Below are 27,305 nucleotides of genomic sequence, written 5' to 3' on the forward strand. Positions count from 1 at the left end.
ATCATGAAAGCCACACTTCTCACTTTAAATTTTCCAGTGGCCACATTTTTTAAAAGGTAAAATGAAACAGGTGAAAACTAATGTCAATAATATATTTAATTTAACTCGATGTATTCAAAATACTATCCTTTCATTATGCAATCAATGTAAAAATTATTAATGCGAGGTTCTACGTGTTTAGAATGCTACGTCTTCAAACTCACAGCTTGTTCAGACCAGCCACAGTTCACGCGCTCAGTGGCCGCGTGTAGCTGTGGCTGCCATACTGCACAGCAGACATCTAAACACTCTTATTTTTTTCCTTTTAAAATGTCTCTGCCAAGAAAGAAGTCTTTGAATTAGGGTTGTTGTGTGTTTTTTTTCTTTTGTTGTTTTTTTAAGAAAGCTTTCTCCCTTGCAGCAAATTTGAAACAAATTATATATATTGACTTTAGAGAGGGAGGGGGAGCCAGAGCTAGAAACATCAACAATGAGAGAGAATCATTGGTTGACTGCCTCCTGCACGCCCCACACTGGGGATCAAGCCCACAAATCAGGCATGTGCCCTGACTGGGAATTGAACCGTGATCTCCTAGGTCCATGGTCGGCAAACTGCGGCTCACGAGCCACATGCGGCTCTTTGGCCCCCTGAGTGTGGCTCTTCCACAAAATACCACGGTCTGGGTGAGTCTATTTTGAAGAAGTGGCATTAGAAGAAGCTTAAGTTTAAAAAATTTGGCTCTCAAAAGAAATTTCAATTGTTGTACTGTTGATATTTGGCTCTGTTGACTAATGAGTTTGCCGACCACTGTCCTAGGTCAATGCTTGACCACTGAGCCACACCAGCTGGGCTGAAACAAAATTTTGACGTGTTTGTAATCAATGTGTCTGAAAAGTTGGCTTTACTAAGGGGGCAGGGGAAGGTCAGAAATCTGCATTTTAACAACTGTTCAGATGATTCTTGGGCACACTTCAGCTTTTGGGTCACTTTTCTAACTAGTTCACATCTAATTCCAACTTGCAAGTGGCCAGTTCCTCCCCAGCTGTCTCTAGGGAAACCTATTAGCCAAATTTTTTCACACCCCGGAGGCCAGCGACTGATACAGCCATTGCTTCTCCTGGGGTATTGACCTCAACACAAGGATAATAAGTACCTATACTCCGACACTCAGTCCTGCCACATGCTCCAAATACAGAGGCTTGAAGCGTGTGCCTTGGATGCAGGGAGGCTCCGTAAATGGTGGTTTTAAAAGGCTGCTACCATTTAATAACTACGTGATTTGGACGTGTTACTCGACCTCAGGTCTTCATCTACAAACAAGGGGATAATGATGCTCCTGCTTCTTGACTTGGACCCCTTAGGTAAAGCCCACAGGACCACGGGTGTCTCCAAAGGAGTCAGGAGGGCTTTTCACAGGGCAGGGCTTCTGCTGAATGATTTGGGGAAGGCAGGGGGTGGGGAGCAAGGGTGGGGGGTGGGGAGCAGCTCTGGACTGAGTGTCGTCATGAAGTAAGGACAGTTGGGCAGCTGCGTTTCTCAGGAATCTTGGTTCACGAGGTGGGAGGAATGAGGCTGTCACTGGTAAGAAAGCAGTAAGGACTCAAAAGGAAAGGGCGGCGTGGTCATGGCCACAGCCTCTTACACACATTGTTTCAGATTCTGTTAGAAACTCTAAGTCTGACTCCCACCAGGGCCAGGAGGTGAACTCAGAGCCTTGCGTCCTTACTACAAAGTTAAGCTGCGTGCGGAATTTGCATGCCAAGCCCTTATCCCAAGCCCTGCACCTAGGCTGGCGATTAGACCTGCTCTGTCCTAGTGAGCTGTATGCTTCAGAACCTCAGGCCAAATGGGAGGTCCATTCTCAGGAAAAGACTCCAAGTAGCAGAGTTTCTCACAGCCCATGGTTTTAGAAAACCCTCCCGGCCCTGTCATTAATGTTACATTGCCTGGTTGGGGTTTGTGGCTCGTGGTGTAAAGCGTGTTCAGTGAGATAGTATATGCAAAGTGCCTGGTGCATAATAAGGTCCCAATAAGTGGCAGCTGCTCTTAATACTGATTATTCGTATTAGCGTTAGGGTTGCTCATCTAGGTTTGCTGTAACCGCATTCCGCCCCCTGCTTCATGGGCTGCTGCCAGTTCCGAGTTGGACCGTGTTGAATTGAAACCTCAGCCCTCACCAGGCTGCTCCTTAAAGAGGCAGCACGGGCCCCTGGCCCAGGAGTCCCATGTCCTCACACTGCCAGACCGAGGTTCTCTCTTACCCAGCACCCTGCCTTCCTCGCCACAGGGTTCCGGCCCTGCTCCCTCCAGCTTCCCTCTGGACACGCTACCTAAAGCTCCTCAGGGAAGAGAACCTAATTCTATCAGGTGTCAATCACCTGCTGCAACCCTGCTGCTCCAGATCAGGGCTACCGGCCCAAAGTGGCACTTCACACACACACACACACAGGCATGCACACACATATACACATGCACGCGCACACACCTGTACGCACAAATATACATAAACACACATACAACAAAGACACACGCACACATACATGTGTACATTTGAGTACACACATGAGGTATGCGTGTGTGTACACATATACACGTATACACATGTGTGTACACGTGTGCACACGTGCATGCACACATGTATGCACACACAATGCCAAAAGACTCCCCAGGTACTGCTGGGTGTTTTGTTGCCCTTGTAGGACCTCCACACCCTTTCGCACCCGAGGAAACTGCTTCAGGTCCTCCCTCAGGGCCTGCTTCCACCAGACTGGTTTTTCCAGCCCCCCTTCCAGCTCCCACTGCAGCGTTAGGGGCACCTCTTGCTTTAAAACACAATTGCTTTTACACAAACGGTTTATTTTTCTATTTGCATCTCATAGGGGAAAAGTAAACAAAGAGATAACAAGAAGAATCCAAATATCACCATAAGCAGACCCTGTACACCACTGACATGCAGGCACCTCCAGGCCTCCTTCCTGTGCACATGCTCTTTTGTCAAAACCAAAGTTAGGATCACCCCGTTGGCAGTATTATAACCTTTTTTCTCACTTAGCAAAATATCCCCCGGACATCTTGGTCAAATAGATTTCGAGGCTATGACTTGAAGCGCCTGCTTACCAGTTATGAATTCAATTTGCAGTGTTACTGAAGCCTGGCGGCTTTTTCTCTTTGCGATGTTTCTTGAACACCAGAAACACAACACCGAGGGGGTGAGTCGTGGGCTGTGAGCGTTCAGAAGCGTGTGAGACAGCTGTGCGTCTCCCTGCTCCGGACTGGAGGCCACCTCGCCCCCTCCCTCTGAGCAGGACAGCTCTTTTTGAAAGAAGCCAGCAGAGCAGGCCAGGGCGCAGAGGTGGCTTGTGGTTGCTCTGCGGCTCCCAGTGTCTGCAGCTGCTCGGCAGCAGGAGTGGGACCGGCTGCACTGACACCATCCTTCACGGACTGCCTTCGACCCTAAACCTGCAACATCCTTCCCTGTCAGTGAACAGCGTTTCAACCCCACGTTTAAAAAAATTACACAAAATTGATAGAATATTGGTAACTTGAAGCTTTGTTGAACTCTTTTCTTAATTTTGAGCCTGTTTGAAATTTCCCCTGGTCAGATTTTTAAAATGGGTTCTAGCTTGCTCTCACATTCCAGCTTTGCTTTTCTGCGACCACACCCCAGGGCTGGGAGGCTAATGAATACTAGGTTCAGTGAGATGAGGCGCCAGCTTGGAGCGAAGACCAACCAGGAGATTTAGGGCAGGTGGCCCTCACTTCCAAAGCGTTTGTGAGGTGAGGAGGTGGAAGGGGGTGTGGAGGGAGCCGCCTCTCTGTGCAGCCGACCGGGCCTCTCCTGGGGGAGCTGCAGGTGCTCGCTTCCTCCTGCCTCTGGCTCAGGCGTAGGGTGCCACCGCCTGTCATTACCCCTGGACCTTCTGGGAGGAGCTGCCCTCGGTACCCACGGAAGGCAGGCCGCGTGTGGGTGGCCGGAGGGTGCACAGCGACTGGGACGGCGTGGAAAAGATTTCCCCAGGGGGCACTTTCCACTTGCCCCTGCCTTCGCCCACCCCAAGTGTATGCTTAATGCGCCACCTGGTGGCTGTATTGCATTGATGCAGTCTCTCTCACGGGGAAATGACCTAAGGTCACAGATGTCTGTGAATTTCTAAAATATCAGACTCAAGTCCCTGAGAGCGCGTGGTTGCAGAGTAACCCAGAGATGCAGTGAGGGGAGCTTGCAGAAGAGACCTGGGGCTGAAGAAGGACCCGGCAGTGAGTTAAGCAAACTTGCAACCCATGCCGGTTGTGATCCACTGAACTGGAGCAGGACAGGCCAGCAAAGGTGAAACAAACACACAAGGATGGATCATTTACACAGACAACTAAGACCTCTGCCTACTGGCTTTTTAAGGGTTGCTGTTGTTGTTTTTCTCTCTCTTTCTTTTGCTTGCACAGTATTTAAAAACCAAAATAATAAATTCCAATGTCTGGTATAAAATCAAAGTTATCATGGCTAACAGTTAAAACCTAAAAACTTGGCCTGACCGGCATGCCTCAGTGGTTGAGCACTGACTTATGAACCAAGAGGTCGAGTTCAATTCCAGGTCAGGGCACATGCCCGGGTTGCAGGCTCGATCCCCAGTGTGGGGCGTGCAGGAGGCAGCCCATCAATGATTGATTCTCTCTCATCATTGATGTTTCTATCTCTCTCCCTCGCCCTTCCTCTCTGAAATCAATAACAAATATATTTTTAATAAATAAATTAGTTAATTAAATAAAACCTAACAATTTGTATTTGGGGACTTGTTTAAAAGCATCTGGAGATCTGCCTTCAGGCCTGTTGGCTGTGGGCCAATGGCTCCACCGTCCCTCCCACCCCGTTGGCCTGGCTACGGGGAATGTGAACACAGGTCACAGACCCACAGAATGTCAGGCGGTCATTTAGTCCAGAGGGTTCCAAACGGAGGGTCTCCACCCATTAGTGGCCCTTGAAATCACTTTATTTTTAATGAATTAGACTAGAAGAGAGGAAAAGAGAAGGCGAGAATCTAGGCTACCAGAGGACATGGAGAAAGTACTGTGTGCGACGGATGTCCACCATGAAGGGCAGTCAAAACACAAACCAAAAAAAGAAGCTTGAAAATTGCTGAACTCGCCTAATTCTCTCATTTTACAGATAAGGAAATTAAGGACCAGAGAAGATAAGAGACTGACCCAAAGTCACACAGCAGGCTAGTAAGAGAGCGAGGAGGAGAATGTGCTGTCCGGACCCCAGGCCACCCACCCTGCCTGCGGGTTAGGACCACTGAGCACAACTGTGGTCAAACGGGCTCACGTTAATAGTTTGAGTTATTAGAAAGGAAACGCCCACTGAAGAGTTGAAAGAATAGTACAGAGAACACCTGTGTTCCTTCTCCTTAGAGTCAACAATTGTTAACAATTTGCCACATTAGTTTTATTAATTGGTTGATGCGTGTGTTTGGCTAAAACATTTGAAAATAAGTTGCATAATCATGACATTCGCCCCTAAACACTTTAGCATGCAGCTCCTAAATAGAAAGACATTCTCTGATATAACCACAAGGCCATTGTCACACAAGATAATGAACATATTTTCAATGTTCATTCCCATAGTCAGGCCATATTCAAATTCCCACAATTGTCCAAAAAAAAAAAAAAAAAGCCTTCCAGAATTGTCTCCCCCTCCTCCCCACCCCCGCCCAATCCAGGAACCAATCAAAGATCACACATTACATTTGATCGTTTATATCTCTCCAGGCACCACCTGTTCGCTGCTTCCTTGAAGAGGGAGTAGGGTCCAAGGACTTACAGCTACCCCCCAATCCCCACACACCATAGTGTGCCTTCCTTGTTTTAGCTGCTTTGAATTTCTAAAATATTAGACATGTTGATGTTTAAATGAATGCCAAAATCACCTTCCAAAAGCAAAGAATCTAGAAGTATTCTAAGATTTTACATTATCTCTCTATGGATCTGGATCTCAAATTAAGTTCTGCTGCTATCTAGCAATGTGACCTTGGCAAGTCCTTGGTGACACCTAGGAAATATTCAATGAATGAATGAACAAATGAATGAATGAACGACAAAACGAATTAATCAACTCGTTTCACCGCTCCGGATTTATCATCTCTGTAAGCAAAAAAGATTCAGAGGATCTAGTCCAGATCTCACACCTCTCATTATAAGTTCCTGGTCCTGAGCTCACAACCACACATACACAAATTATTGGATATGGACCTCTCATCTTTCATTGAAAAATCCCCCATTCCTTATATTATTTCTTTTTTAAAAATATATTTTTTATTGATTTCAGAGAAGAAGGGAGAGGGATAGAAACATCAATGATGAGAACCATTAATTGGCTGCCTCTTGCACGCCCCCTACTGGGTGCCCTTATTTCTTTTCTTTTTTTTAAATATATTTTATTGATTTTTTACAGAGAGGAAGGGAAAGGGATAGAGAGTTAGAAACATCGATCAGCTGCCTCCTGCAAACCCCCCGCTGGGGATGTGCCCACAACCAAGGTACATGCCCTTGACCAGAATCGAACCTGGAACCCTTCAGTCCGCAGGCTGACGCTCTATCCACTGAGCCAAACCGGTTAGGGCTGGGTGCCCTTATTTCTTACTGACATTTCTTCCAGTGGAAATTAGCTCCCAACTGTATGCTTAATGTGCCACCTGGTGGACATATTGCACTGATGCAGTCTTTCTCACTGGAAATGACATAAGGTCAGGGATGTCTGAGAGTTCTTCAGATGTTCTAAAACAGGTATTGTCCCTCATTACCAAATCCATTTTAAGTGCCTGACAACCACTTTATGAACCTAAACCCATTTCTAACTTTCACCAGGGTTTTTTATTTTAATTTGAAAGGGGATCATGTGCCCGAGCAACAAACTATCCAAATGGAACAAATAAGAACAGAGCTTAAGATTTGACTTTGGGTGGTGGACACATGGTGCAATGTACAGATCTTGTAACATAGAAACCCACACCTGAAACCTATCTGTTCCTGTTGACTAATGCCACCCCAATAAATTTAATAAAAAACAGAGCTTAGCATTTAATTAAATAAATGCATTGCAAAATCAATGCAACTGTTTATGACAATTCAGGAGAATATCTGGGCATAGGGCAAGCAACTACTGACAAAACTTCAGGGAGAACTATATAAGTCAACAACTGTAGTTTAAAATATTAACACACTCCTCTATGGTCAAACAGAGGTACTAGAATATAGTAAGCCATAAAAAAACCCTCTATAAATTCCAAAGTCTCCTTACCATTCAGACTACATTCTTTGATACCAAAGCAATAAAATTATCTCTCTATATAAACCCTAATATGCAAATAGACAGAACAGCGGAACAACAGAACAACCAAACAACCGGTCGCTATGATGTGCGCTGACCACAAGGGGGCGTGCAGAACATGGTGGGCGTCAGCAGCAGGTGGCAGAGCGCAGAACATGGTGGGCATCTGCCGGACGGGATGGTGGAGCAGGTGAGTGGGAGTGCCAGACCAAGGTGGGGTGCTGGTTGCTGTCATCGGGGTGAGTCTCTGGTGGTTATTGAAAATTCTTTGCTCCCACACACCGTGGTCCCACCAGGCACTCACACCTGCTGCCAGCGCTGACCCCGCTTGCACCCGCTGCTGGCACCCAGTGCCAGCCCCTATCACTTGGCACCATCAGTGGGTGCGAGCGGTGGCTGCTGGCCCCGATCGCCCCTCAGGGCTTCTCCACCTCTCCCTGCTCCTGAGGGGCGATTGGGGCTGGCAGCCACCTCTTGTACCCACTGCCGGCACCAGCCCCACTCGTACCTGCAGCTGGCACCGGAGCCACTGCTTGCACCTACTGCCGGTGCCCGGTGCCAGTCCCAATTGCTCAGCGCCATCAGCAGGTGTGAGCAGCGGCTGCCAGCCTGATCATCCCTGAGGGCTTCTCCACCTCCCCCTGCTCCTGAAGGATGATCAAGGCAGCAGCTGCCACTTGCACCCACTGATGGCGCTGGCCCTGCTCACACCTGCTGCTGGCACTGGCCCCAATTGCTCCACACCATCAGCAGGTGCAAGCAGTGGTGGTGGGAGCAGGGCTGTCATCAGACAGGGGACAGGAGCCCCCGTGCCCACCACAGCCTTGTGGCCCACAGTTCCTTTCAAGGTGCACGAATTCGTGCACTGGGCCCCTAGTAAAATTATAACAGAAGTAGAGTTTTAAACAAAATGTCAGGATAGGCAAAGGTCTTTGAATATTTGGGAGGATATAAATAACTTCAAATTTTTTAGAAAAAGTTTGGTTGCCTCTAAAAGAATGGGAATACAATCTTATGGATTCCCAACTAGCTAAGGGAAAAATAGAGATGATAGAAGAAGCTAATGAACTTTATCTAAATTGGGAACTTCTGCTCTTTGACATTGTTGAGAAAGTTGAAACAGAGAGAAAGAGAACAAATATTTGCAAATACATATCTGACAAAGGACTTTTGTCCAGAATAAAAAAGAACTCTTAAAACATAATAAGAAAACAAACAATCCAATTTCTGAATGCACAAAATATTTGAACAGACATTTAATGGCAAAGAAGTTCCTAAAAAGATGAGCCACATCAGTAATCAAATGTCCTTTGACTGGTGAATGAATAAACCAATGATATATCCATTCAACAGATACTATTAAGTGATTTAAAAGTGACTTGCTGATACGTGTAACAACATGGATGAAAATCAAATGCATTATGCTAAGTAAAGGAAGCCAGACTCAAAAGCTACATAATGGATGATTCTATTTATACCAGAGGCCCTGTGCATGAATTTGTGCACAGGTGGGGTCCCTCAGCGTGGCCTGTGGAGATCGGGCCCCAGCTCGCACCCCCAGCCTCACAGCTCTGCAGCCCTGCAGCCCCACCTGGCACCCCAACATGGCCTGGCGCTGCCCCCTCACCTGTTCCATCATCCCGCCGCAATCCCGCTCTCGTCAGGGCCCATTGGGACTGGCAGCAACTCCACTGCCACCTGCTGCCAGCGCCGTTGTTGATGCCTGTCATGTTCTGCGCCACCCCCTGGTGGTCAGCGCATGTCCTAGCGAGCGGTCGAATTCCCGGTCAAACTTCCAGTCAAACTCCCAAGGGGACAATTTGCACATTAGGCTTTTATTATATAGGATGACATTCTGTAAAAGCAAAACTATAGAGACAGAAAACGACCAGTGGTTGTGAGGGGCTGGCTTTGAGGAGGGGTTGGCTACAGGAACACAAAGGAGTTGGGGGCGGGGTGGTGATGAAATGGTTGATCATGGTCTTGGTTACATGATTATATGTGTCGAAACTAAAAACTTCTAAGGGTGAATTTTACTATATGTAAATTATATGTTAATAAGCCTGACCAAACTAGTGAAACAGATAAACTCTGGTAGGAGTGATAAAGAAAAAAGAGAAAGTCACACAAGTAAAGAACTTTAAAGCTTGAGAAATATAAAAGAAGACAGGATTCACTTTTTTTAAAAAAAAATCAAAACAGAATATCTTGAGCCACTTTATATAAATGAATTTGAAAAATATTTTAAAATAAATAACTTTATAGAAAAAATCATCTCAATAAAATAAAAAAAAACTAAATCAATAATCATTCAGGAAGTTTCACTGGTAATCAAAGTCTCTCCCACCAAAAGACACCAGGCACATATGGTGTTATAGGTCAGTTTTATCCATATGTTAAGAAAGTAATAAAGTTTATATACTACAAACTCTTTTAGACAATTAAAGAGGGAAGCTACCTGTTTCATTTTATGGGGTTCCCATAGCTCTGATAGCAAACAAGGACAAGAAAAGAAAATTATAGACCATATTCACTTGTGAACGTAAACGCATACATTAAAAATAGCAGTGTAGCCGTAGCCAGTTTGGCTCAGTGGAGATAAAGCATCAGGCTGTGGACTGAAGGGTCCCGCATTCGATTCTGATCAAGGACACATGCCTGAGTTGTGGGCTTGATCCCCAGTGGGGGGCGTGCAGGAGACAGATAATCAATGATTCTCTCTCATCATTGATTTTCTATCTCTCTCTCCCTCTCCCTTCCTCCTTGAAATCAATAAAAAATATATTTTTTAAAGAATAGCAGTATATTTTAAAACACACAAGCACATATGCCCACATGCTCTTATCATAACCAAGTAGAGTTTAGCAAGGATACAAAGATGGTTTAATAACAATAAATTCTATCGATATTCAGTAGCAAAATACATTACATAGCTGCAGAAAACACTTGCTAAAATCCAACACTGGTTCATTGTTAACAACAGTCGGCAAACTAGAAATGAAAAGACCGTTTCTTAACCACATTGATGCCCACAGTGAAAGACTATGAGGAATATGGCTATAGTCACACAGATCGTGTTCCTTGGTACTTGTTGCCACAAGCGAGATTACACACCTCCGTGAGAAGATGAGACCAGGGGCTTGTGTTAAGTATTTGGGGAAGTTTCAAGGCAGAGTGGTTTTATTCTAGGTGCTGCCAGAAAGTGAGGGAAGTCCTGTGATTGCTTCTTTTTATTTTGATCCAGGAGCCCTCTGGTCTCCCTGGCCCTGCCTGCTGCACAGCCTGCACCCCGGTGACCATGACACCTGCAGCTTTAAAACCTCCCAGGACCATAGTCAAAGCCATGGGAATGGCCCCCACAGCCATTCATCTGAGTCAGAGTCTCCAGGTCGTCCCTGCCCCCGGCAGCACCTCGCCACCCATGTACCCTTTTCAAACCACACTGAACTCGCCCAACATCAAAGCCCCTTTCACAGTCCCAGGCCACCAGGGGTCCTCAAACTACGGCCTGCGGGCCACATGCGGCCCACCGAGGACATTTATCCGGCCCGCCGGGTGCCGCTGCCTGTCCTGCTTAGCAGCCGACGCGTCCCGGGCCCGCAGTTCGCATAGGAATTTGTTCATAGTTTTTTTTTTAAACTATAGTCCAGCCCTCGAACGGTCTGAGGGACAGTGAACTGGCCCCCTGTTTAAAAAGTTTGAGGACCCCTGGTTCACACTTTTAGCTCAGCCTGGAAAGCCCGCCCCCTCGCCATCCCTGTGCTGCCTGGCAAACTCCAGCTGCTACAAGACCCAGCTCCAATGTCACTTGCTCTTGCACAGGCTCCAGCCAACTGCTCTGCAGCCCTTTCCTGTGTCATCTCCCTCCTCCTTATTCCTGCAGCCTTGTTTCCTCTCTCCTGCCTTTCTGCGTCCGTCCTCCCTACTAAAATGAAATGCTGAGTCTCTGGGCTTGCCTGGCTGGGTGCTGAGGAATCCAGGGTGAACAGGAGGCCACAGATCAGGGACGGAACTTTATTAAGGCGCCACGCAGCGTGAGAACCTCAAGGACAGACGGGAGTCATGAATTCAGCTCCTCAGGCCCAGCCCACTTTGCCGGTGCTCGGGGAACATCTGTGAGATGAAAGGAATCGGTTGTGTGTCCCCAGACAAGTTGTAACCCCCAGTACCTGTGGATGTGACCTCATTTGGAAGCAGGTCTTTGCAGATGTAATCAAGTTAAGACGAGGTCGTCCTGGATTGGACAGACCTTAACCTGGTGACTGGTGTCCTCGTAAGTGGAGGGAAATTTGGACACAGACACACATGGAAGATGGAGGCAGAGATTGGACTGATGCGGATAAGCCAACAAGCGACAGCGGCCACCAGCAGCGGGAAGAGGCAAGGAAAGATGCGCCCCCAGAGCCCCAGAGCCCCAACTGACACCTTAATTTGGCCTTCTAGCCTCCAGAACTGTGCGAGAACGACTTTCTGGGGCTTTGAGCCACCTAGTTAGTGGGCAATTTGTTACGAGAACCCTAGAAACGAATACAGTGTCCAAGACTCATTGATTCCTGGGTCACATTTCTACCAGGCCCCAACCCAAGGGACGGAAGCTGCCTAAAACTCCACTGCAGGCTGATCTCAACTTTCCCTTCTATGGCACCGCCTGGTCTAAGCCTCCCCTTCCCTGACCAGCAGAGGACCACGCCTCATCCGACACTAGGTGGCGCCAGCAGGCCGCGCCATCCTGCTCCGTGGGCTCCAGCGTTGGCAAAAGGGACTGAGCGTGGAGAGTCAGCCATGGGCCAAGCTCCCAAATCCAGGAACTTCTTTAAGATCTTCTCAGTGAACTGGTTTTGTTCTGTCAGAGAGAGGAAATCGGATTCTCTCCCCTGCAGACTGTCCTGCCACCAATCCCTGTTCACCCTTGGCAGCCTCAGAGTTTGAGCTGCTGGGGGAGAACTCAGGCAGATGAGGCCTCCCAGGTTCAGCCCTCACAGGCTGGCGGTGTCCCGTGCCCCTGCGGAGCGCTCTGCCTGTGGAAGTCCAGCCATTTTATTTTCACTCCAGATGCGATTCCCAGAAACAGGCTTTGGTGCTCCCATTGATCCGGTGTGCTGGACCCTCAGTCCCACACCCCTCCATGATTATTTAGCTTCTTTCCAAATTGCAATGAATAACTTGTTCACATTGGACATTTCACATATAAGCAAGGACATCTGTAAGAAAGGCATTTTTAATTTTGGCAGGTCTTCATACAATTATATATTAGGCTGAATTTGCCCATATGTGCCCTTTTTTATTAACCTGCAAAAAAATGGCAATTTCGTATGATTCGTAGTTTTATATGTTGGCACTTTTGTTCCTCTCTAGCCTAAAAAGTCCTCTTCTTCCCACTTCTCACCCCACAGCTCCTTCTTCACTCACTTCCCAAGTCATGCTGGCACTCCACTTGAGCTTTTCTTTTTTTTAAATCTGCCTTAAGTTTTAGGTAGGTGTTTAATCTCCTGCATTACTCACTGAGGGCAAAGATTGAGTCTTATTTGTGGCTGTGCCCTGGACCTAGTCCAAGGCTGTGTGTAAATCCTAAAAAGAAAAACTGTGGTCTTGTTGCATGAATTAGCGAATGAATGAGTGAAGAAGTGATTGCAGCGGGAGAGGGAGTGGTCATCTCACAGAGAGGCTGTCGCACCTAAAGTTTCTACATCTCTCTGGGGCACAGAGGCTGAAGGGTCTCACGAGACCACCCAGAAGCCACAGCAGCCCTTGTGCTTAGTGTGTTTGAGTTGTGCCTTCACACACACACACACACACACACACACACACACAAAAGCCCAGATGTTCAGTCCCAGCCAACAGGCTTGACCTGCAAACAGGCTGCCTCTGCTGGAGGCTGCCAGGCTACTTGCTTCCCCAGTGAAGCTCCGGGGGAAGCCCACATTTGCTAAACCCTCTGCGCTGCCTGCCAAGTTGAGAATCATTTCCTGCCCGGGTCTCAGACAGTTCACGCTGCCCCAGATGGGCTGCTCAGGAACATTCCCATGTTGTGAAATTTCCTTCTCTGGGGGTCCTGGGTGTCATGGGAAAGAGGAAATGCTGAACAGCTGTTCACCTCTCGGTGTGGGATGAGACTGTCCCCAAGCCCTGCAATGCCTGCAAAGCCTGCAATGCTCCTCCACCAGGGAGCTTGGAGGAAGGCCAGGGCTGCCCTGGGAATGTGCCACCTCTTGCCCCAGGTTCAGATTAACTCCTTGCCTCCGGAATTTAAGATGAGATTCCATATATTCCCCTCACACTGGGGATCAGGCAATATATATATATATATACACACACACTGTGATGCCCCCTCTAAATTAAATAAGCCATGTGTTTTATATATTCCGTATTCCAATAACCCATATGTAATTCAGAGAGGAAATCAGTTTTGACTTTTCCTCTCAAACATGGGTATCTTGGCCATCAAACTTGGACAGTTTTCAATACGTTTTTGTTATAAAGAGTTAAGCAAACATATATATTTTATTTTTTAAATATATTTTATTGATTTTTTACAGAGAGGAAGGGAGAGGGATAGTTAGAAACGTCAATGGGAGAGAAACATCCATCAGCTGCCTCCTGCACGCCCCCTACTGGGGTTGTGCTTGCAACCAAGGTACATGCCCTTGACCGGAATCGAACCCAGGACCCTTCACTCCGCAGGCCTACGCTCTATCCACTGAGCCAAACCGGATAGGGCTAAGCAAACATATATTTTAAAAGTTAACAAAACAAATGGGAATCAAAACAATATCATTTTCTTTCAACTGGTATATTTTTTAAATTGATAATTGCCAATGGTGGTGAGGTTGTGGGAAAATGAACACTGCCAATGAAAATATAATTTGGGATAACTTCCATTGTGGGCAATTTGAGGTATATCAAAAGCCCCTAAAATGTGCATTTCTCTTGATCCAGCAATTTTCTTTCCAGCAATTTATCCTAAGAAATAATTTAAAATGCTATCAAACCATTGGTCATGAGTTAAAAAAAAAAAAAATGGCAAACTAAAAGTCCAGATTTCCAATATGATAGAAAACTTTGCAGCCTTTTGCAGCCTTTAAAGTGATGGAGATGAATGTTTCATAGGCTAATAGACTGTACATTTTTAAAAAACCAAAATACTATTAAAAAGGGATCTTTTTAAAGAGGAAAATACAGGCATAGAAAAAAAGAACATTGCCAGTAGGAAGTGGTGTTATGGGTAATTTTAATTTTTTTTCTACTGAGATAAAAAAGTATTACTTCAGCCCTGGCCGGTTTGGCTCAGTGGATAGAGCGTCGGCCTGCAGACTGAAAGGTCCCAGGTTCGATTCTGGTCAAGAGCATGTACCTTGGTTGCGGGCACATCCCTGGTGGGAGGTGTGCAGGAGGCAGCTGATCGATGTTTCTCTCTCATCGATGTTTCTGACTCTCTATCCCTCTCCCTTCCTCTCTGTAAAAAATCAATAAAATATATATTTTTTAAAAAGTATTACTTTGGCATATTTAAAAGTTTTTAAAAATTTTTTTAAATATATTTTATTGATTTTCTTACAGAGAGGGAGAGTGAGAGTTAGAAACATCGATGAGAGAGAAACATCTATCAGCTGCCTCCTACACACCCCCTACTTGGGATGTGCCCGCAACCAAGGTACATGCCCTTGACCGGAATCGAACCTGGGACCCTTGAGTCTGCATGCCGACGCTCTATCCACTGATCCAAACCGGTTAGGGCTAAAAATAATTTTTATTAATTGCAGAGAAGGGAGAGGGAAAGAGAAATAGAAACATTAATGATGAGAGTAATCGATCGGCTGCCTCCTTCACACTGGGGATCAGGCCCACAACCCGGGCATGTGCCCTGACGGGGAATTGAACTGTGACCTCCTGGTTCATAGGTCAACGCTCAACCACTGAGCACTGGCCGGCTAAAGGTATTTTTAAATATTCTGAGAAAGACGCTGAGAGCTTGTTACTACTTTTGCTGCTGTCTAGGGGTCTCAACTTTCCAAGCTGTGAGATGGGATTAGCAGCAGGGCAGGAAACTCCTTCTCTCTCCTTCCATCCACCTTTCTCAACCCGAGGCAACCACTTCAAAGACAGCCCTTCCCCAGCAGCCCTGCAGGTTTTGTGGGCTTTGTTATCTTTGTCCCCACCCACCACCTGCCATCAAAAGGCAACAACCCCAGCATTGACCCCATGTTGACACGTCTCCCTTCCCCAGCATTTCTTACCTGATGGGACATGTTTCTGCCCATTTTCTACCTGAAGCTCGCTGGTTAGAATAGTCTCTAAAGGCAGAAAGAAGGCGGTGAGGGCCTTGAGGCAGGCGGCGTCTGATGGGGTAGGGGTGGGAGTCATTTTAGAACTACCTGGTTTTGAATTAAATCCTGGCTTCACCTTGGGCAAGTTAACGCAGGTCTTCACGCCTTGGTTTTGTTTTATGTGGCCTGGGGCTGCGGGTGATAATGGCGCCTGCCTTGTAAAGTTGCTGTGTGGATTCCCCACTATAGGCTTCCAACTGTGCCTGGCACCTGTAAGTGGTTTTTAAGTATCAGCTATTACCACTATTTTAAGAGTTGGTAAACTGTTCCTCACCTTCCTTGCAACTACAGCAATTATGTTTGTGTGGAGCCTCCTGAGGACTGGTGCCACTGAGATTAAGACTAAAATGTTTTCCCACCCAACACTGGGAGGCAGGAAAACAAGTCATCCTGACCATTACACCCAGAGCAAGTGTCAGCACAGCCGAGGTGCCCTGTGCATCCCTCCACTCACACCCTTACCACCTGCTCCTTACTGTCAGCCTGCCTACCTGGCAATGACCTCTTCACCTCTGCGTGCCACCTCCAACATTCCCCTCTCCCAAACGGGTCTTCCATCTCAGAGGATTGCTTCTTCCCCCACAAGACATACTATTTCTTCCATGGTCTCCAGGTACAGGATGCTGCATCCCCCTAAAGTCTCTCTTCCTAAGACATGGAGAGAGCTTCCCCACTCCCCCCAAATGCAGAGCTTAGTAAGTCAATCTGCTCTTTAAACCTGCTCTTAGGATAAAGGGAAGCTTCCCAGCGTGGCTGGTGAGGGCCTGCCTCCGGAACCTAGCCTCTGCCCTCTCCCTCAGCTCATCCTGAGCCCCTCCCCTCAGCCCTGCCATGCAGCAGCACTAGAGTCCTTTCAGTTTCTCAAACTGGCTGTGCCTTTGCACCCACACACATGTAGTGTTTTGCCCCTTAGCCTCACTGTACGGGCCCTCACATCTCAGCTTAAATGCCAGTTAGTCCAAAAAGAGCTTTGACTGCCCACGCTCCCTTACACATCCCTGGTCACACTGTCCTCAGGTACCGTTGTAACTGCCTGCCTTCCCAGCACATTAGAAATCCATGCAGGTCTCGCTCACGGCTCAATCCCAGCATAAAACAGTTGGCACACTGAGAGCGTTTTTAAAGAGAAATGTATTCCCACTTATGTTTGTGGTCTCTCTTCCTTGTGGCATGGACCGCCTCCCTGTCCCATCTCCATCTCCTGCAAGGCACCTCTCCCCAGAGCTGGGGCTTCATCCTTTCATGAGCTCCTACCCACACACAATCTTTGCAACCTAGGGAGGGTTTCTGTGAAACTTTGATGGAAGGATCGCATCTCTCACAACTGCCTCATAAGAACTTTTTTTTTTTATTATTTAGAAATGCAGTTATATACATAGAATTAAAATTAAATTAAACTTTGTACAAATATTAAAATACTATCTTCACACCCACTGCAATGTACAGGATACCAAAAAATATATATAAAATAAAGCAAACCCAAACTGATTGACATCCTGCACATAGTCAATGATGCAAGTGTTGTTTTAAACCATTACGAGTACCATTCTGCAAGGTTCCATAGTGGTGTGATAAGCCAGGGCAGGGTGTGGTAGGCAGCCACACAACCCGCATCCATCTCTCCTCCCTGCTTGGCAATCCAAGTGCTCTGCTGCCTGGTGCAGGGTTTAACTTTGATGTTTTCATTCAAAATTCTACTAGGTTTTCAACTGGAGATTAAGAGGAGTTTCCCAGCAAAGCTGAGCCCACCAAGCAAAGTCCCTCTGAGCCCTTCACTGATCATCAGTAATGTCTGCCCCTATGCTGAGCCCCAGAAGGCCCCAAGAGAAGCTCCCAGCCAGCACATCTGGGGTTCAGCTGGAAAGCCTGCATACCACTTCCCTTCTGGGTCCTTTATTCTCTTTAAAGAGGAAACAAAAAAAGAGCAAGGATGTAGAAATATTTGCAGCATATTCTGCTCTTGATGTAAGCATGTAACCTGGGAATGGAAGTGACATTGTTACGGGGGAAGCAAGTGGTCGGAGTGCTCGGCTGAGACTAGGAGGGAGAGGCTGAGTGCTATTGTCCCTGTGCCACCACTAATGAGGCAGGAAGAAGATACCTTTGTCGGTCTTGCCATTCAGCTTCTCCATAGAACATTGGGGGGGGGGGCAAGATAACATTAGTTCCAGTTTTATTTGCAAATGGAGTGTTAGCACACACACTGAAATGCCTAATAACCCAAAAGAACTCACAACTGGCCAGGACTCAGCCCATTTCACAGTTCACTCCAGGTGAAATGGGAGCACAGCACACAAAATCCAGAAATGGCAAAAGATGGAGCCTACTTGCTAACCTAAGGCATGGAAATATAAGTGATCTTCACCAGAGACTGGCCCTTGTAAGTCACTGGAATGTAACTGCAAGTTGCCAGGACATAAAACCTGCATTGAGTTATCTCATGCGTGCAAAAAAATACCTTTTCAAAGAAAGTCCTTTGGTGCTGACCATTCTCCTGGACAAGCCCTCTGCTCGACTCCCCTAGAGGTGAGCCCAGAAAAGCAGGGCTATGGACAGTTTTCCCATCTGCTCCAGGCTCCTCTGACAGCCTCCTTCCTGGCAGCCTGCTACCTGCCACCGTCCTCTTAGTCAAACCCCACTTAGGCAGCTGTAAAGTCCCTAATCCCTTGCAAGGGACAAAACCCAGAAGCTCCTGGATAGTAGCAAATGGTTGATGGCAAGAAATTGCTTCAGGGAAAGAGAACAAACAGCTGTCATGGATGCCAGCAGGATGAAGCCTGGTTCCTGCACCCACAGACCCAGAAGTGGGCCTCATCCATGTCAGTGACAAGGGGGTGAGGTGAGGAGAGGTGGGGCCAAAACGGGAGGCCCCCATTTACCCTTTTTTCTTTCCTACCAGGCACACAAGTCTGGGTCTGTGACCCCAGGACTGTGTTGGCGGCTGGCTGAAGAACGCAGCAGAAGGCAGGCTTTTCATTTTTCTAAGGCCAGAGCCAGTAACCTATGGGGCTGAATAATCCCAAAACAAAAAGTGCAACCTCTTAGGGGAGGAAAAATGCCAGAGTAATGCTATAAAACAAGGGTAAGATCTCTCATTAAAAGAAAAAACTCGGCTACATTTCAGGTTTTGGATGACTGGGAATAAATCAGCAGGCTTAGCAGACTCCAAATCCCACACCATGTGCCCTGCTTTCTTTTTTGGCGGAAGACAAGGGTACCCCTGCGGGGAAGGAGAGCCTACGCATGGGGAGGCAGCTGGGTCATGAGGGACCCACCCTCCAGATGGGCCCAGAGAGAGCCCACGACTGCGGGCAGGCACTCTTCTGGAAATGGCCTCTTTTGAGGCTAAGGACAGCCCCCTGGTACATTTCATCTCCCTCAAAGACTCTGACCTCTAGTTCTGGCACCTTTGACAACCTGTTCCATGCCGAACCATGCTGGCCTGGGCTTCAGGCACAGAATTCTCAGGCTCTGGGGTGGGAGCGGGGTGGGGAGGAGTGGCTAACAGGCACAGCAGGCACTGCCCTTACCCTGAGAGAAAGGAAGACAGCAGGGGCAGAAAGAGGCCAGGAACGAGCGGGTAGTAAAGTGCGTGTGAGTGGAGGCAGGAGGCTGAGAGGAGGCCATTCCCCTAATCTTCCAGGCCACCCACTCTTGGAGCTACCCTGCTTGGTCAGGTATTGAAAATATATTGGGCTTTTTATTACTTTTACCACCCAAGAGGTTCGGGGAAGGAGCGGAGGGCCAGCATGGAGGGGTGGGTACCTCTGAAGTTCCCCAGCCCCAATGTTTCAGAAACAAAAATAAATGTCACGTCTTTCAAAGATGGAAGCAGCCTGCCTGAGCTCTGCCACCCAGCCTTGTCAGCATTCACGATGTGGCTAAGGGAGAACTGAGAGCCGGAGCAGAAGCATCTGGAGCATGGAGCCCACTCCTTCACCACCAGGGCCAGGTGCCAGGCTGCTCTGCAACCCTTCACCCACAGGCAGCCTGCAAGGTGTGTCTGTGGGGGTGCGGACTGCCTCTCAGCCCCTCCCCCATGCCCAAGAAGACCAGGGAGTCATCTATCAGCTATGAGCAGGAGGGGACAGCAGGGGAGGGCAAGAGTAAGAAAAGCAGCAGTGCAGCAAGCAGCAGGACGCTTCCGGGACCAGTTACTAAGGCACGTGACTGTGGTGAGGAGGACCCTCAGGACTGGGGCTGGCGCTGCCTGCAGCTGCCTGGGGACTTAGTCTGTACCTCTCAGGTTCCCCTCCGTCACCACGAACCCAGAACGGGCAACTTGCCCTGTCAGTGACCAGATGGGCAGTCCATGGCATCTCAGCGAGCTCCTGTCCCAGGGATGATTCCCCTCAGAACTATGTGGGCAGCAAGGTAGCAGGCTGCCGCATTAAACCCAGGAGGCAGCATGCAGCTTCCCCTTATACTCCAGGGAAAGAAAAGCGGAGGCCAGGAAGCCACGCTGAAGTAGGAGGCGCGAACTTGCATATTAGGGAGACAACCATTATCAGCCACCTTCCTGCCCTCCCTTGGGATCTCCTGGAAGCTCAACACAGCAGGGCCAGGAGCTGACACCTGAGCTGGACAGCCGGGTGCTGGGTCAGCTTTGGCAGGCTTTCCCACATCCTCCGTCCCCAGCCAAGAAAAAGTGCCACCCGTGTCAACCAAGGGCAGGCCCAGGGACCCACACTCTTGCTCCAGTTAAGAGTCCCTCTTGTCTCCCCAGCTTCCACTCTTGGATCTGCTCCTGGTAAGCCCTCAAAGGACACAAGCCAGACCCAGGCCCACCCCTTGTGTGGCAGGGGGCAGCAGTGCAGCCACTAAGGCTTGTAGGAGAGCAACAGGCCTGCGTGACAGGGAACCTGGACAAGGTGGGGGGAAGGCACAAGTAAACACAGCGGTTCTCTGGTCCATGTGGGCTGGTGGGGGTGGCCGCCAAAGAGTTGGCTGGAGGGCTCCCAGAGGCCTCAGGGAAAGGAAGGGTTCAGTCCGGCACATTCAAACATGTTCCCGACACAGATGGGAAGGCTGGACCAGGCAAAAAGCCAGTTCCTCCAGCTGTCAAGCAGGCAGATGGCAAGTATCTTCCTTGAGTTTCCAGCAAGGTGGGCCTGCATGCCCTCAGAGATCCACAGATCCACAGGTGGCAGCTCAGATAGCCGGGCACAGGGAGAGGGAAGAAGGGCAGAGAGGACCATTGCAGAGGAGAGAGGCCGGTGGCAAACCTCATGCTTCTTTCAACAGCGGGATGTCTACAGGAAGAGAAGGAAGGAAGGCACAGTGGTTACCCCACGTGGGTCTCTGCAGCACACCAGATCCCACTGTAGGAGCCCTTAATTTAAAGAAATAAAATGCACTACTCATACTCGTCTAGGTAGTCTAAATCTCTGGTCTCTTTTTTAGCACTCTTTGGCTCATCTCTCCCCCTGCCTATGTGATAACATCTGAATGTTCATACTGGTGTTCAAACCCCTTCTGATTTCCCTCCTCTGCCTTTACTGCCTGTCTGGTTGCTTCTCTTTCTGTCCTTAATCTCACCCTGTGATAGTACTGAGCTCTGTTCAAGTCCCACCTCCTCCTTAATGTCATTGTCCAGCTGTGTGATAGTGAGTAACTGACGCTTCAAGGTCCTGACTTCCTACGGTGCTGTCGGTCCCAGACGGCTTGGGCATGGCCTGCAACAAACTTGATAACTGATGTGTTTTGTTTTCTGAACCCCTCATTTTGGCATGGACCCTATGATTCTTGGTTCCATTATTTCTCGAGTATAAGCCCCATCTTCCCAAGTGACTGACAATCCAAGCAGGCAGAGAGAATGTTTTCTGTTTTTCTGTATCAACCCTGAAACCTAACCTGGCACTAGGCACAAGATGGACTCTCAAAATGCTTGTCTGGTATGTGGAACAAAGCGAGGTAGCAAGAAGGGAAAGCGCTGGCACCATCGTGGCTCCTTAGGAAGGGCAAGGGCTTGAGATTTGCACTTGGACATTGTCACTCTGTGTGGACACACAATATGTGCGCACTGGCACAGACAGTATGTGTGGCTGGCTGCCCGCGGGGTCAATGGTTTCCACCTTTAAACCTTGGTCAACGATTTAGTTGACCTTTCCTAGCTCTATATCCTAAAGAAGGAAGGCATGTTGCTAATCATTGGGAAACTCCATAAACATGATCTGCATTCAAGAATTTCCAATTTCTTTGCTTTCAGATATGCTAAACATTAGACACTAACTGTGCCTGGGATTTCCTGGAAGCATAAAGCTTTCTCGGGGCGGGGGGAGGTTTGTAAGTGCAGAAGTACTTGCTGTCAAAAGGGAAACATCTAGGTTTTGTCTGTATCCTGAACCACATTGGGATTTCATGTAAAGTGATAGAGTCAATCCCAACATTCAACTCTCAAGGCCCTGGCAAAAGCAGAGGCGTCAGGAGGCAGCAATTTTGTTCTACAGCTGGTTTGCCACAAAGGACCTGGAGTCATCTGGGAGGCAGCATGGCACCATGGGTCATAAAACACAGGCTTTGGAACCGATCCACCTGGCTTCATATCCCAGCTCACCAATTACCAATGGGCAAGAGACTTAGCCTCTTGGAGCCTCAGTTTCCTCATCTGTAAAATGAGGATAGTAGCATGTAATACCTACCTCTCAGGATCACTGTGAGGCTTAACTGAGACAGTGTAAGAAAACCATCTAGCACAGGCCCTGGCATACTCCTATTTAAGACGGAGCAGCTGAATGCTATGGAAAAGAAACAGGCACCAGTTTTCTCTGTAATATGACCCCACATAACTCCCCGTAATTCCTGTCCTTTCAGGAGTATAAAATTACGTGAGGACAGACCCCATCCTCACCTCCAACCAGCTGTTTACCCTGTGATTTAGCACAGCCCTGTGGCCATGAATAGTTTTGGAGACTCCAAACTATCAAAATTCACAGACCACAATGAAAGTCTCCCTATAACGAGCCCAAAGAACCACCTAGAACTGAGGGTAAAATCCTATTTTGCAGGCTAATACCCCAGGTATTATCTTTGTCTTCCCCCAATACACCAATTATTAGAGAGGCTCACATCCTTCCTTACTCCCAGGAGGACCTGGAGCTGCTAGCAGTTTATGATCAGTGCAGACCACCTACCATCTGTGTAGTCCTCCGATGTGAGGGATAAGAGGCTTTGTATGTCACTGTTCTCTGAATCCGGGGCTTCTTTGTGTGCCAGTTGGCTGTTCCCTGAGCCGGCCACCCAGGAAGAGGTGGTTGCCTGATGCACAATCACAGTCTCTGAGCCCCGGGAGCCCCAGGCTTCACACAGTCCAGACTGGCCCGGGGCCTCCTCCTCTCCACCTGCAGAGGAGCAGGCCCCCTGCTCCTGTAGCTGCTGCTCCCTTGGCCCATTCCTCCCACTAGGCCCAGACCCCTCTGACAGCACAATCTGCACTCTGGGGTCAGCGGGCGGCACGCAGTGACCGGAACTGCCATACACAGCCTCCTCATATGACGGTAGTGCAACTTGGACTCCATCCACCATGATGGAGACTTGGTCCCCAGATACCCCCTGGTCACGCCTGCATCCGGAGGAGGAAAAGACAAAGGAAGAATTAAAATACACAGACAAATAAATACCATAATATTGTATTAACAGCACTAACCATTTTTGAGCACTTACTATGTGCCTGATACAGCACTAAGTGCTTTATATACTTTATCGCACTGAATCCTCATCTGAGCACTCAGGTAGAGCTTCACCAACAATGCAGGTGAGGCTCAGAGAAGTTAAATAACTTGCTCACAGTCAAGAGCTAGTAAGGGAGGAAGCTGGGATTTAAATTCAGTTCACCTGCTTCCAGAAACTGTGTTCTTAACCTCTGGGTACACAGGCATCTAGCCCTTTGGTCCTGTGCAAAACTGGGAACCTAGAAATAAAGCCATTCATTCAGCACAGCTAGAATAAAAAGTGAGAAAAAGATGGCTGCTACCTGTGAATAGAACTAAAAACGATTGCCTGTATACGTAAATGAGTACAGTGAATGATGTGTAAAATAGATCTCCATGCCCGGCCGACGTGGCTCAGTGGTTGAGCATCAACCTGTGAAGAAGGAGGTCATGGTTTGATTCCAGGTCAAGGCACATGCCCCAGTTGTGAGCTCAATACCCAGTGTGGGGTGTACAAAAGGTTACCAATCATTGACTCTCATTATTGATGTTTCTATCTCTCTCCCTCTCCCTATCTCTCTGAAATCAATAAAACTATATTTAAAAATATATATATACATACATACACATATACTATATATATAAAGTATATCCATAAAGTGGTTTTTATCTATTTTATTTATTTTACTCAACATTATATTCGTGAGATTTGTTCATACAGACACTTTTTGGGGGATCACTTGTTATGAATATATACACCTACACACTTTTTAAGAAAAATCTGAACCATTTTGAAAGTTGAAGACATTATTCAGTACACACCTCCCAAGAACCTTGTCTCCTATATAACTACAATTATCATTACATCCCAGAAGTTTACCATTGGTATAATACTGTAACACGAATTTCCCCATAAATATATCCATTTCAGCTGTTGTTTTCATCCAGGACCCGTTTAAGGATCATGCACTGCATTTAATTTTCCTGTCTCTCTTCTTATCTCCTTTAATCTAGAACAGTTCCCTGCAGCTTTTCTTTCATGATAATTTTTTTTCTAGACTTCAGGCCAGCTGTCTCTTAGTCCCACATTCTGGACTTGTCTAATTGTTTCTTTGGGATTATGTGCAGGCCAATTTTTTTTACTAGAACACAACATAGGTGATGTGTCCTCAGTGCATTACAATCGGAGACGTATGGGCTATGGCTGGACAGCATTATTACTAGACTATTATTAGTTCTCAGTTTCTTCATCTGTACTTGGAGATAAAATCTGTGCTACTCAATTCAAATGAAGTACACACTGTAAGGATGACAGAAGTGGCACTCATAAAGGTACTTAGAGGTTTCTGGAAGGAAGACAAACTTTGATGGCAAGGTGGCATTAGAAGGCAGTGTTTATTCTGGCATGTGCTTAACTTTAAATGTTAAAAATAAATTTTTTGTTTAAAAAGTAATACACGTACACAGTACAAAATGCAAACAGGATCTCAAATGAAAACCAAATCTCCCACTCAAGTCAGGCAAAATCAGCCAGTTACTTTTAACAGACTTACTAGTTAACTGCAAAAAGGAAAACGTCCCTAATGTGAATGAAATGCCAAATGCAGTTGACTTTATGTGGAAATAGCTGATTCCTTCAAGTAAACAGTCCCTTCCAAACCCTCTTTATTCTATTAACTGCTTAGCAACCTTTAAAAATAGTGGTTAGAGCATCAGCCCATACACTGAAGGATCAAAGGTTCGACACCCAGCCAAGGGCACATACCTCAGTTGCGGGTTCGCTTCCTACACCATCAGGGCACATGCAGGAGGCAATCAGTCGATGTGTCTCTCTCACATCAACATTTCTCTCTCTCCCTCCACCGCCCCCCTTCACTCTCTCTGAAAAGCAATGGAAAAAATATCCTCATTTGAGGATTAAAAAAAAAAGCTGCTATGCCCCCCACCCCCCAACTAAACAAAATAAAAAGAAGAAAGACCACACACAGTACAGAAAGATTAAACTGAGCCTGGTCCTTGTCTGTAAATCCCAAATCAGAAGCATTTTATTTAAAGCAGTTTAGTCTGTTCTTTCATTCATTTAGCCTGTGAGTGACAACGGTGACTGATGAAGGGCTGGAATGAATAGAAACTGTTCCCGAGAGAGGGAATGAGCTACTGCAGAGGCCATGACAGCCTGGGAGAGAAGTCCATCCTAAGGGATCCAACTTGGGGCCACTCCTCACCACTGGCCAGCCCCCTCCCCAGCCACACCCACCCAATCTGGAATGTGGCTAATGCACTCAACTGGAAAAAGTCAGGCAATAAAACACCTCCTCTGTTTTAGTATGGTATAGTACACTGGCTCCAAGTCCTAGCTGCACATTGGAACCCACTGAGGAACTTTATAAGACACTAGTGCCAGATTCCCACTCAAAACCAAATAAATCAGAATGGCCTGGGGCAGAGGCCCAGGTGTTGGTATGTTTTCAACTCCGAGCAGGAGTCTCTATGTACAGCCAGGATTGGGAACCAGATATATTGGGCAGTGACTTGCAAATATGAGCCTGCATCAAATCACCTGGAGGGAGTGTGGAACCCCGTCATTGAGCCTCAACCTCAGAGTTTCTATCAGTTGGTCTGGGGTGGGAACTAAAAATTTGCATTCCTAAAAGTTCCCAGATGATACTGATTCTGCTGTAACCACACTTGGAGAACTACTGATGTAGGAAAAAGGACATGGTTTTGGAGTTGGACAGATATGAGTTCAAATCTCAGCTCTGTCATCATCTAGAGCAGTGGTCACCAACCGGTGGTCCGCGGACCAGTGGTGGTCCGTGAGGTCCGAAAGGGTGGCAACAGCTGATCTAGAGGGATGACTTTGAGTAAATGACTTAACCACTCTGAGCCTCAGCTTCCTTATCTTCAATACTCCTGTGAAAATTTTTTAAAATTGAATTTATTAGGGTTACATTGGTTGATAAAATTATATAGGTTTAAGGTGTACAATTGTATAATACATCATCTGTATATTGCACAGTGGGTTCATCCTATGAGGGTTAAGATAATGTATGCAAAGCAACAAGCACAGTGTCAGGCACATCAGCACATGACAGAGCCCTCCCCTTCCCTGGGCACCTACAGGCCAGCAGGAAGACATGCCAGCCAAAGGCCAGGCCCACAGTGATGCCTGCCATCCGTGCTCACCTGCTATGATGGAAAGACTTCAGCTTTGGCTGCAGCAACACAAACAGCACCACAAGGAGGAGAATGAGTGCCACGGAGCTGGCAGTGGAAGCCACGATGGACAGTGTGGGGACCCCAAGGGATGTCTTGGTGTCTTTCTCTACAGAAACAAGCCATCATCAGAAGATATTTTATATCCAGACAAATACAACATGAGCCCCACAGCTGATCTTATCAAAGACCCCCCCCCCCCCCCGCATGGTGTTGTGCAGAGGCCAAGGCCATTAGTTCCCATGGTGTTGGCCAAGGCCATTTTTAGGAGTAACAGTGCAAAGCAGTTTATACACACAAGAAAAGGGACCATTTCCCTATCCTGTTCCTGAAGCTAATATTCCCTTCACTGTGGGCCTTTGAGGACCATCTGACACCTACACTCACTCGCCTAGAGATCTTACCTTTTTAACCACTTCTGTTATTATCCCCCAGTAGCCAGCTGGTAGACAGCAACCACTGAGATGAACACATCAGTCCACCATTTTAAGTCCCACCTATCTTTTTCCCTACGTGGCAGAAAAATTTTAAGAACTTGGCTGTAATAACCTTACCCTGTTCCAAGATCCTGCAGCTTTAGTTGTAACTCTCAGGCTGGTTCCCACCCTTCTCTGGGATGTGATGCCCTCAGAGCCCAAGTGTGAAACACAAAGATGGCTGTATACTTTCCTGCAGGCAGCTGGATTTTTCCCGTCATGCATGACAGGAGGTGGGGGAGGTCTTTTGTCCAGCTGGACTACAGCTCCATAACAAAACAGTTCATTACCATTCAAAAATAATAATATAAAAGAGACACTATAGGTGTTAGCATGGTG

At 47.3% G+C, this 27,305-nt stretch overlaps 1 protein-coding gene across 3 annotated transcripts in view; it reads right to left on the reverse strand.

Moving 5' to 3' along the window:
- Nucleotides 1-16,954: 16,954 nt before the first annotated feature.
- SUSD6 (sushi domain containing 6) overlaps nucleotides 16,955-27,305 on the reverse strand; it is a gene marked incomplete at its 3' end in the record, with an annotated part of 101,720 nt that continues 91,369 nt past the window's right edge. For 2 of the 3 annotated variants that reach the window (XM_080673590.1, XM_080673591.1), the window contains 2 exons: nucleotides 26,461-26,599; nucleotides 22,727-23,186 (listed from right to left, as the gene is read on the reverse strand). In XM_080673590.1, the coding sequence (XP_080529716.1) occupies nucleotides 22,727-23,186; nucleotides 26,461-26,599 (599 nt within the window). Of the gene's footprint in view, nucleotides 20,878-22,726; nucleotides 23,187-26,460; nucleotides 26,600-27,305 lie in introns of those variants that run through there. The other variant, XM_080673592.1, reaches the window with a different exon arrangement.

The sequence above is a fragment of the Plecotus auritus genome (genome assembly GCF_963455305.1).
Source record: "Plecotus auritus genome assembly, chromosome: 1".
Lineage (NCBI taxonomy): Eukaryota > Metazoa > Chordata > Mammalia > Chiroptera > Vespertilionidae > Plecotus > Plecotus auritus.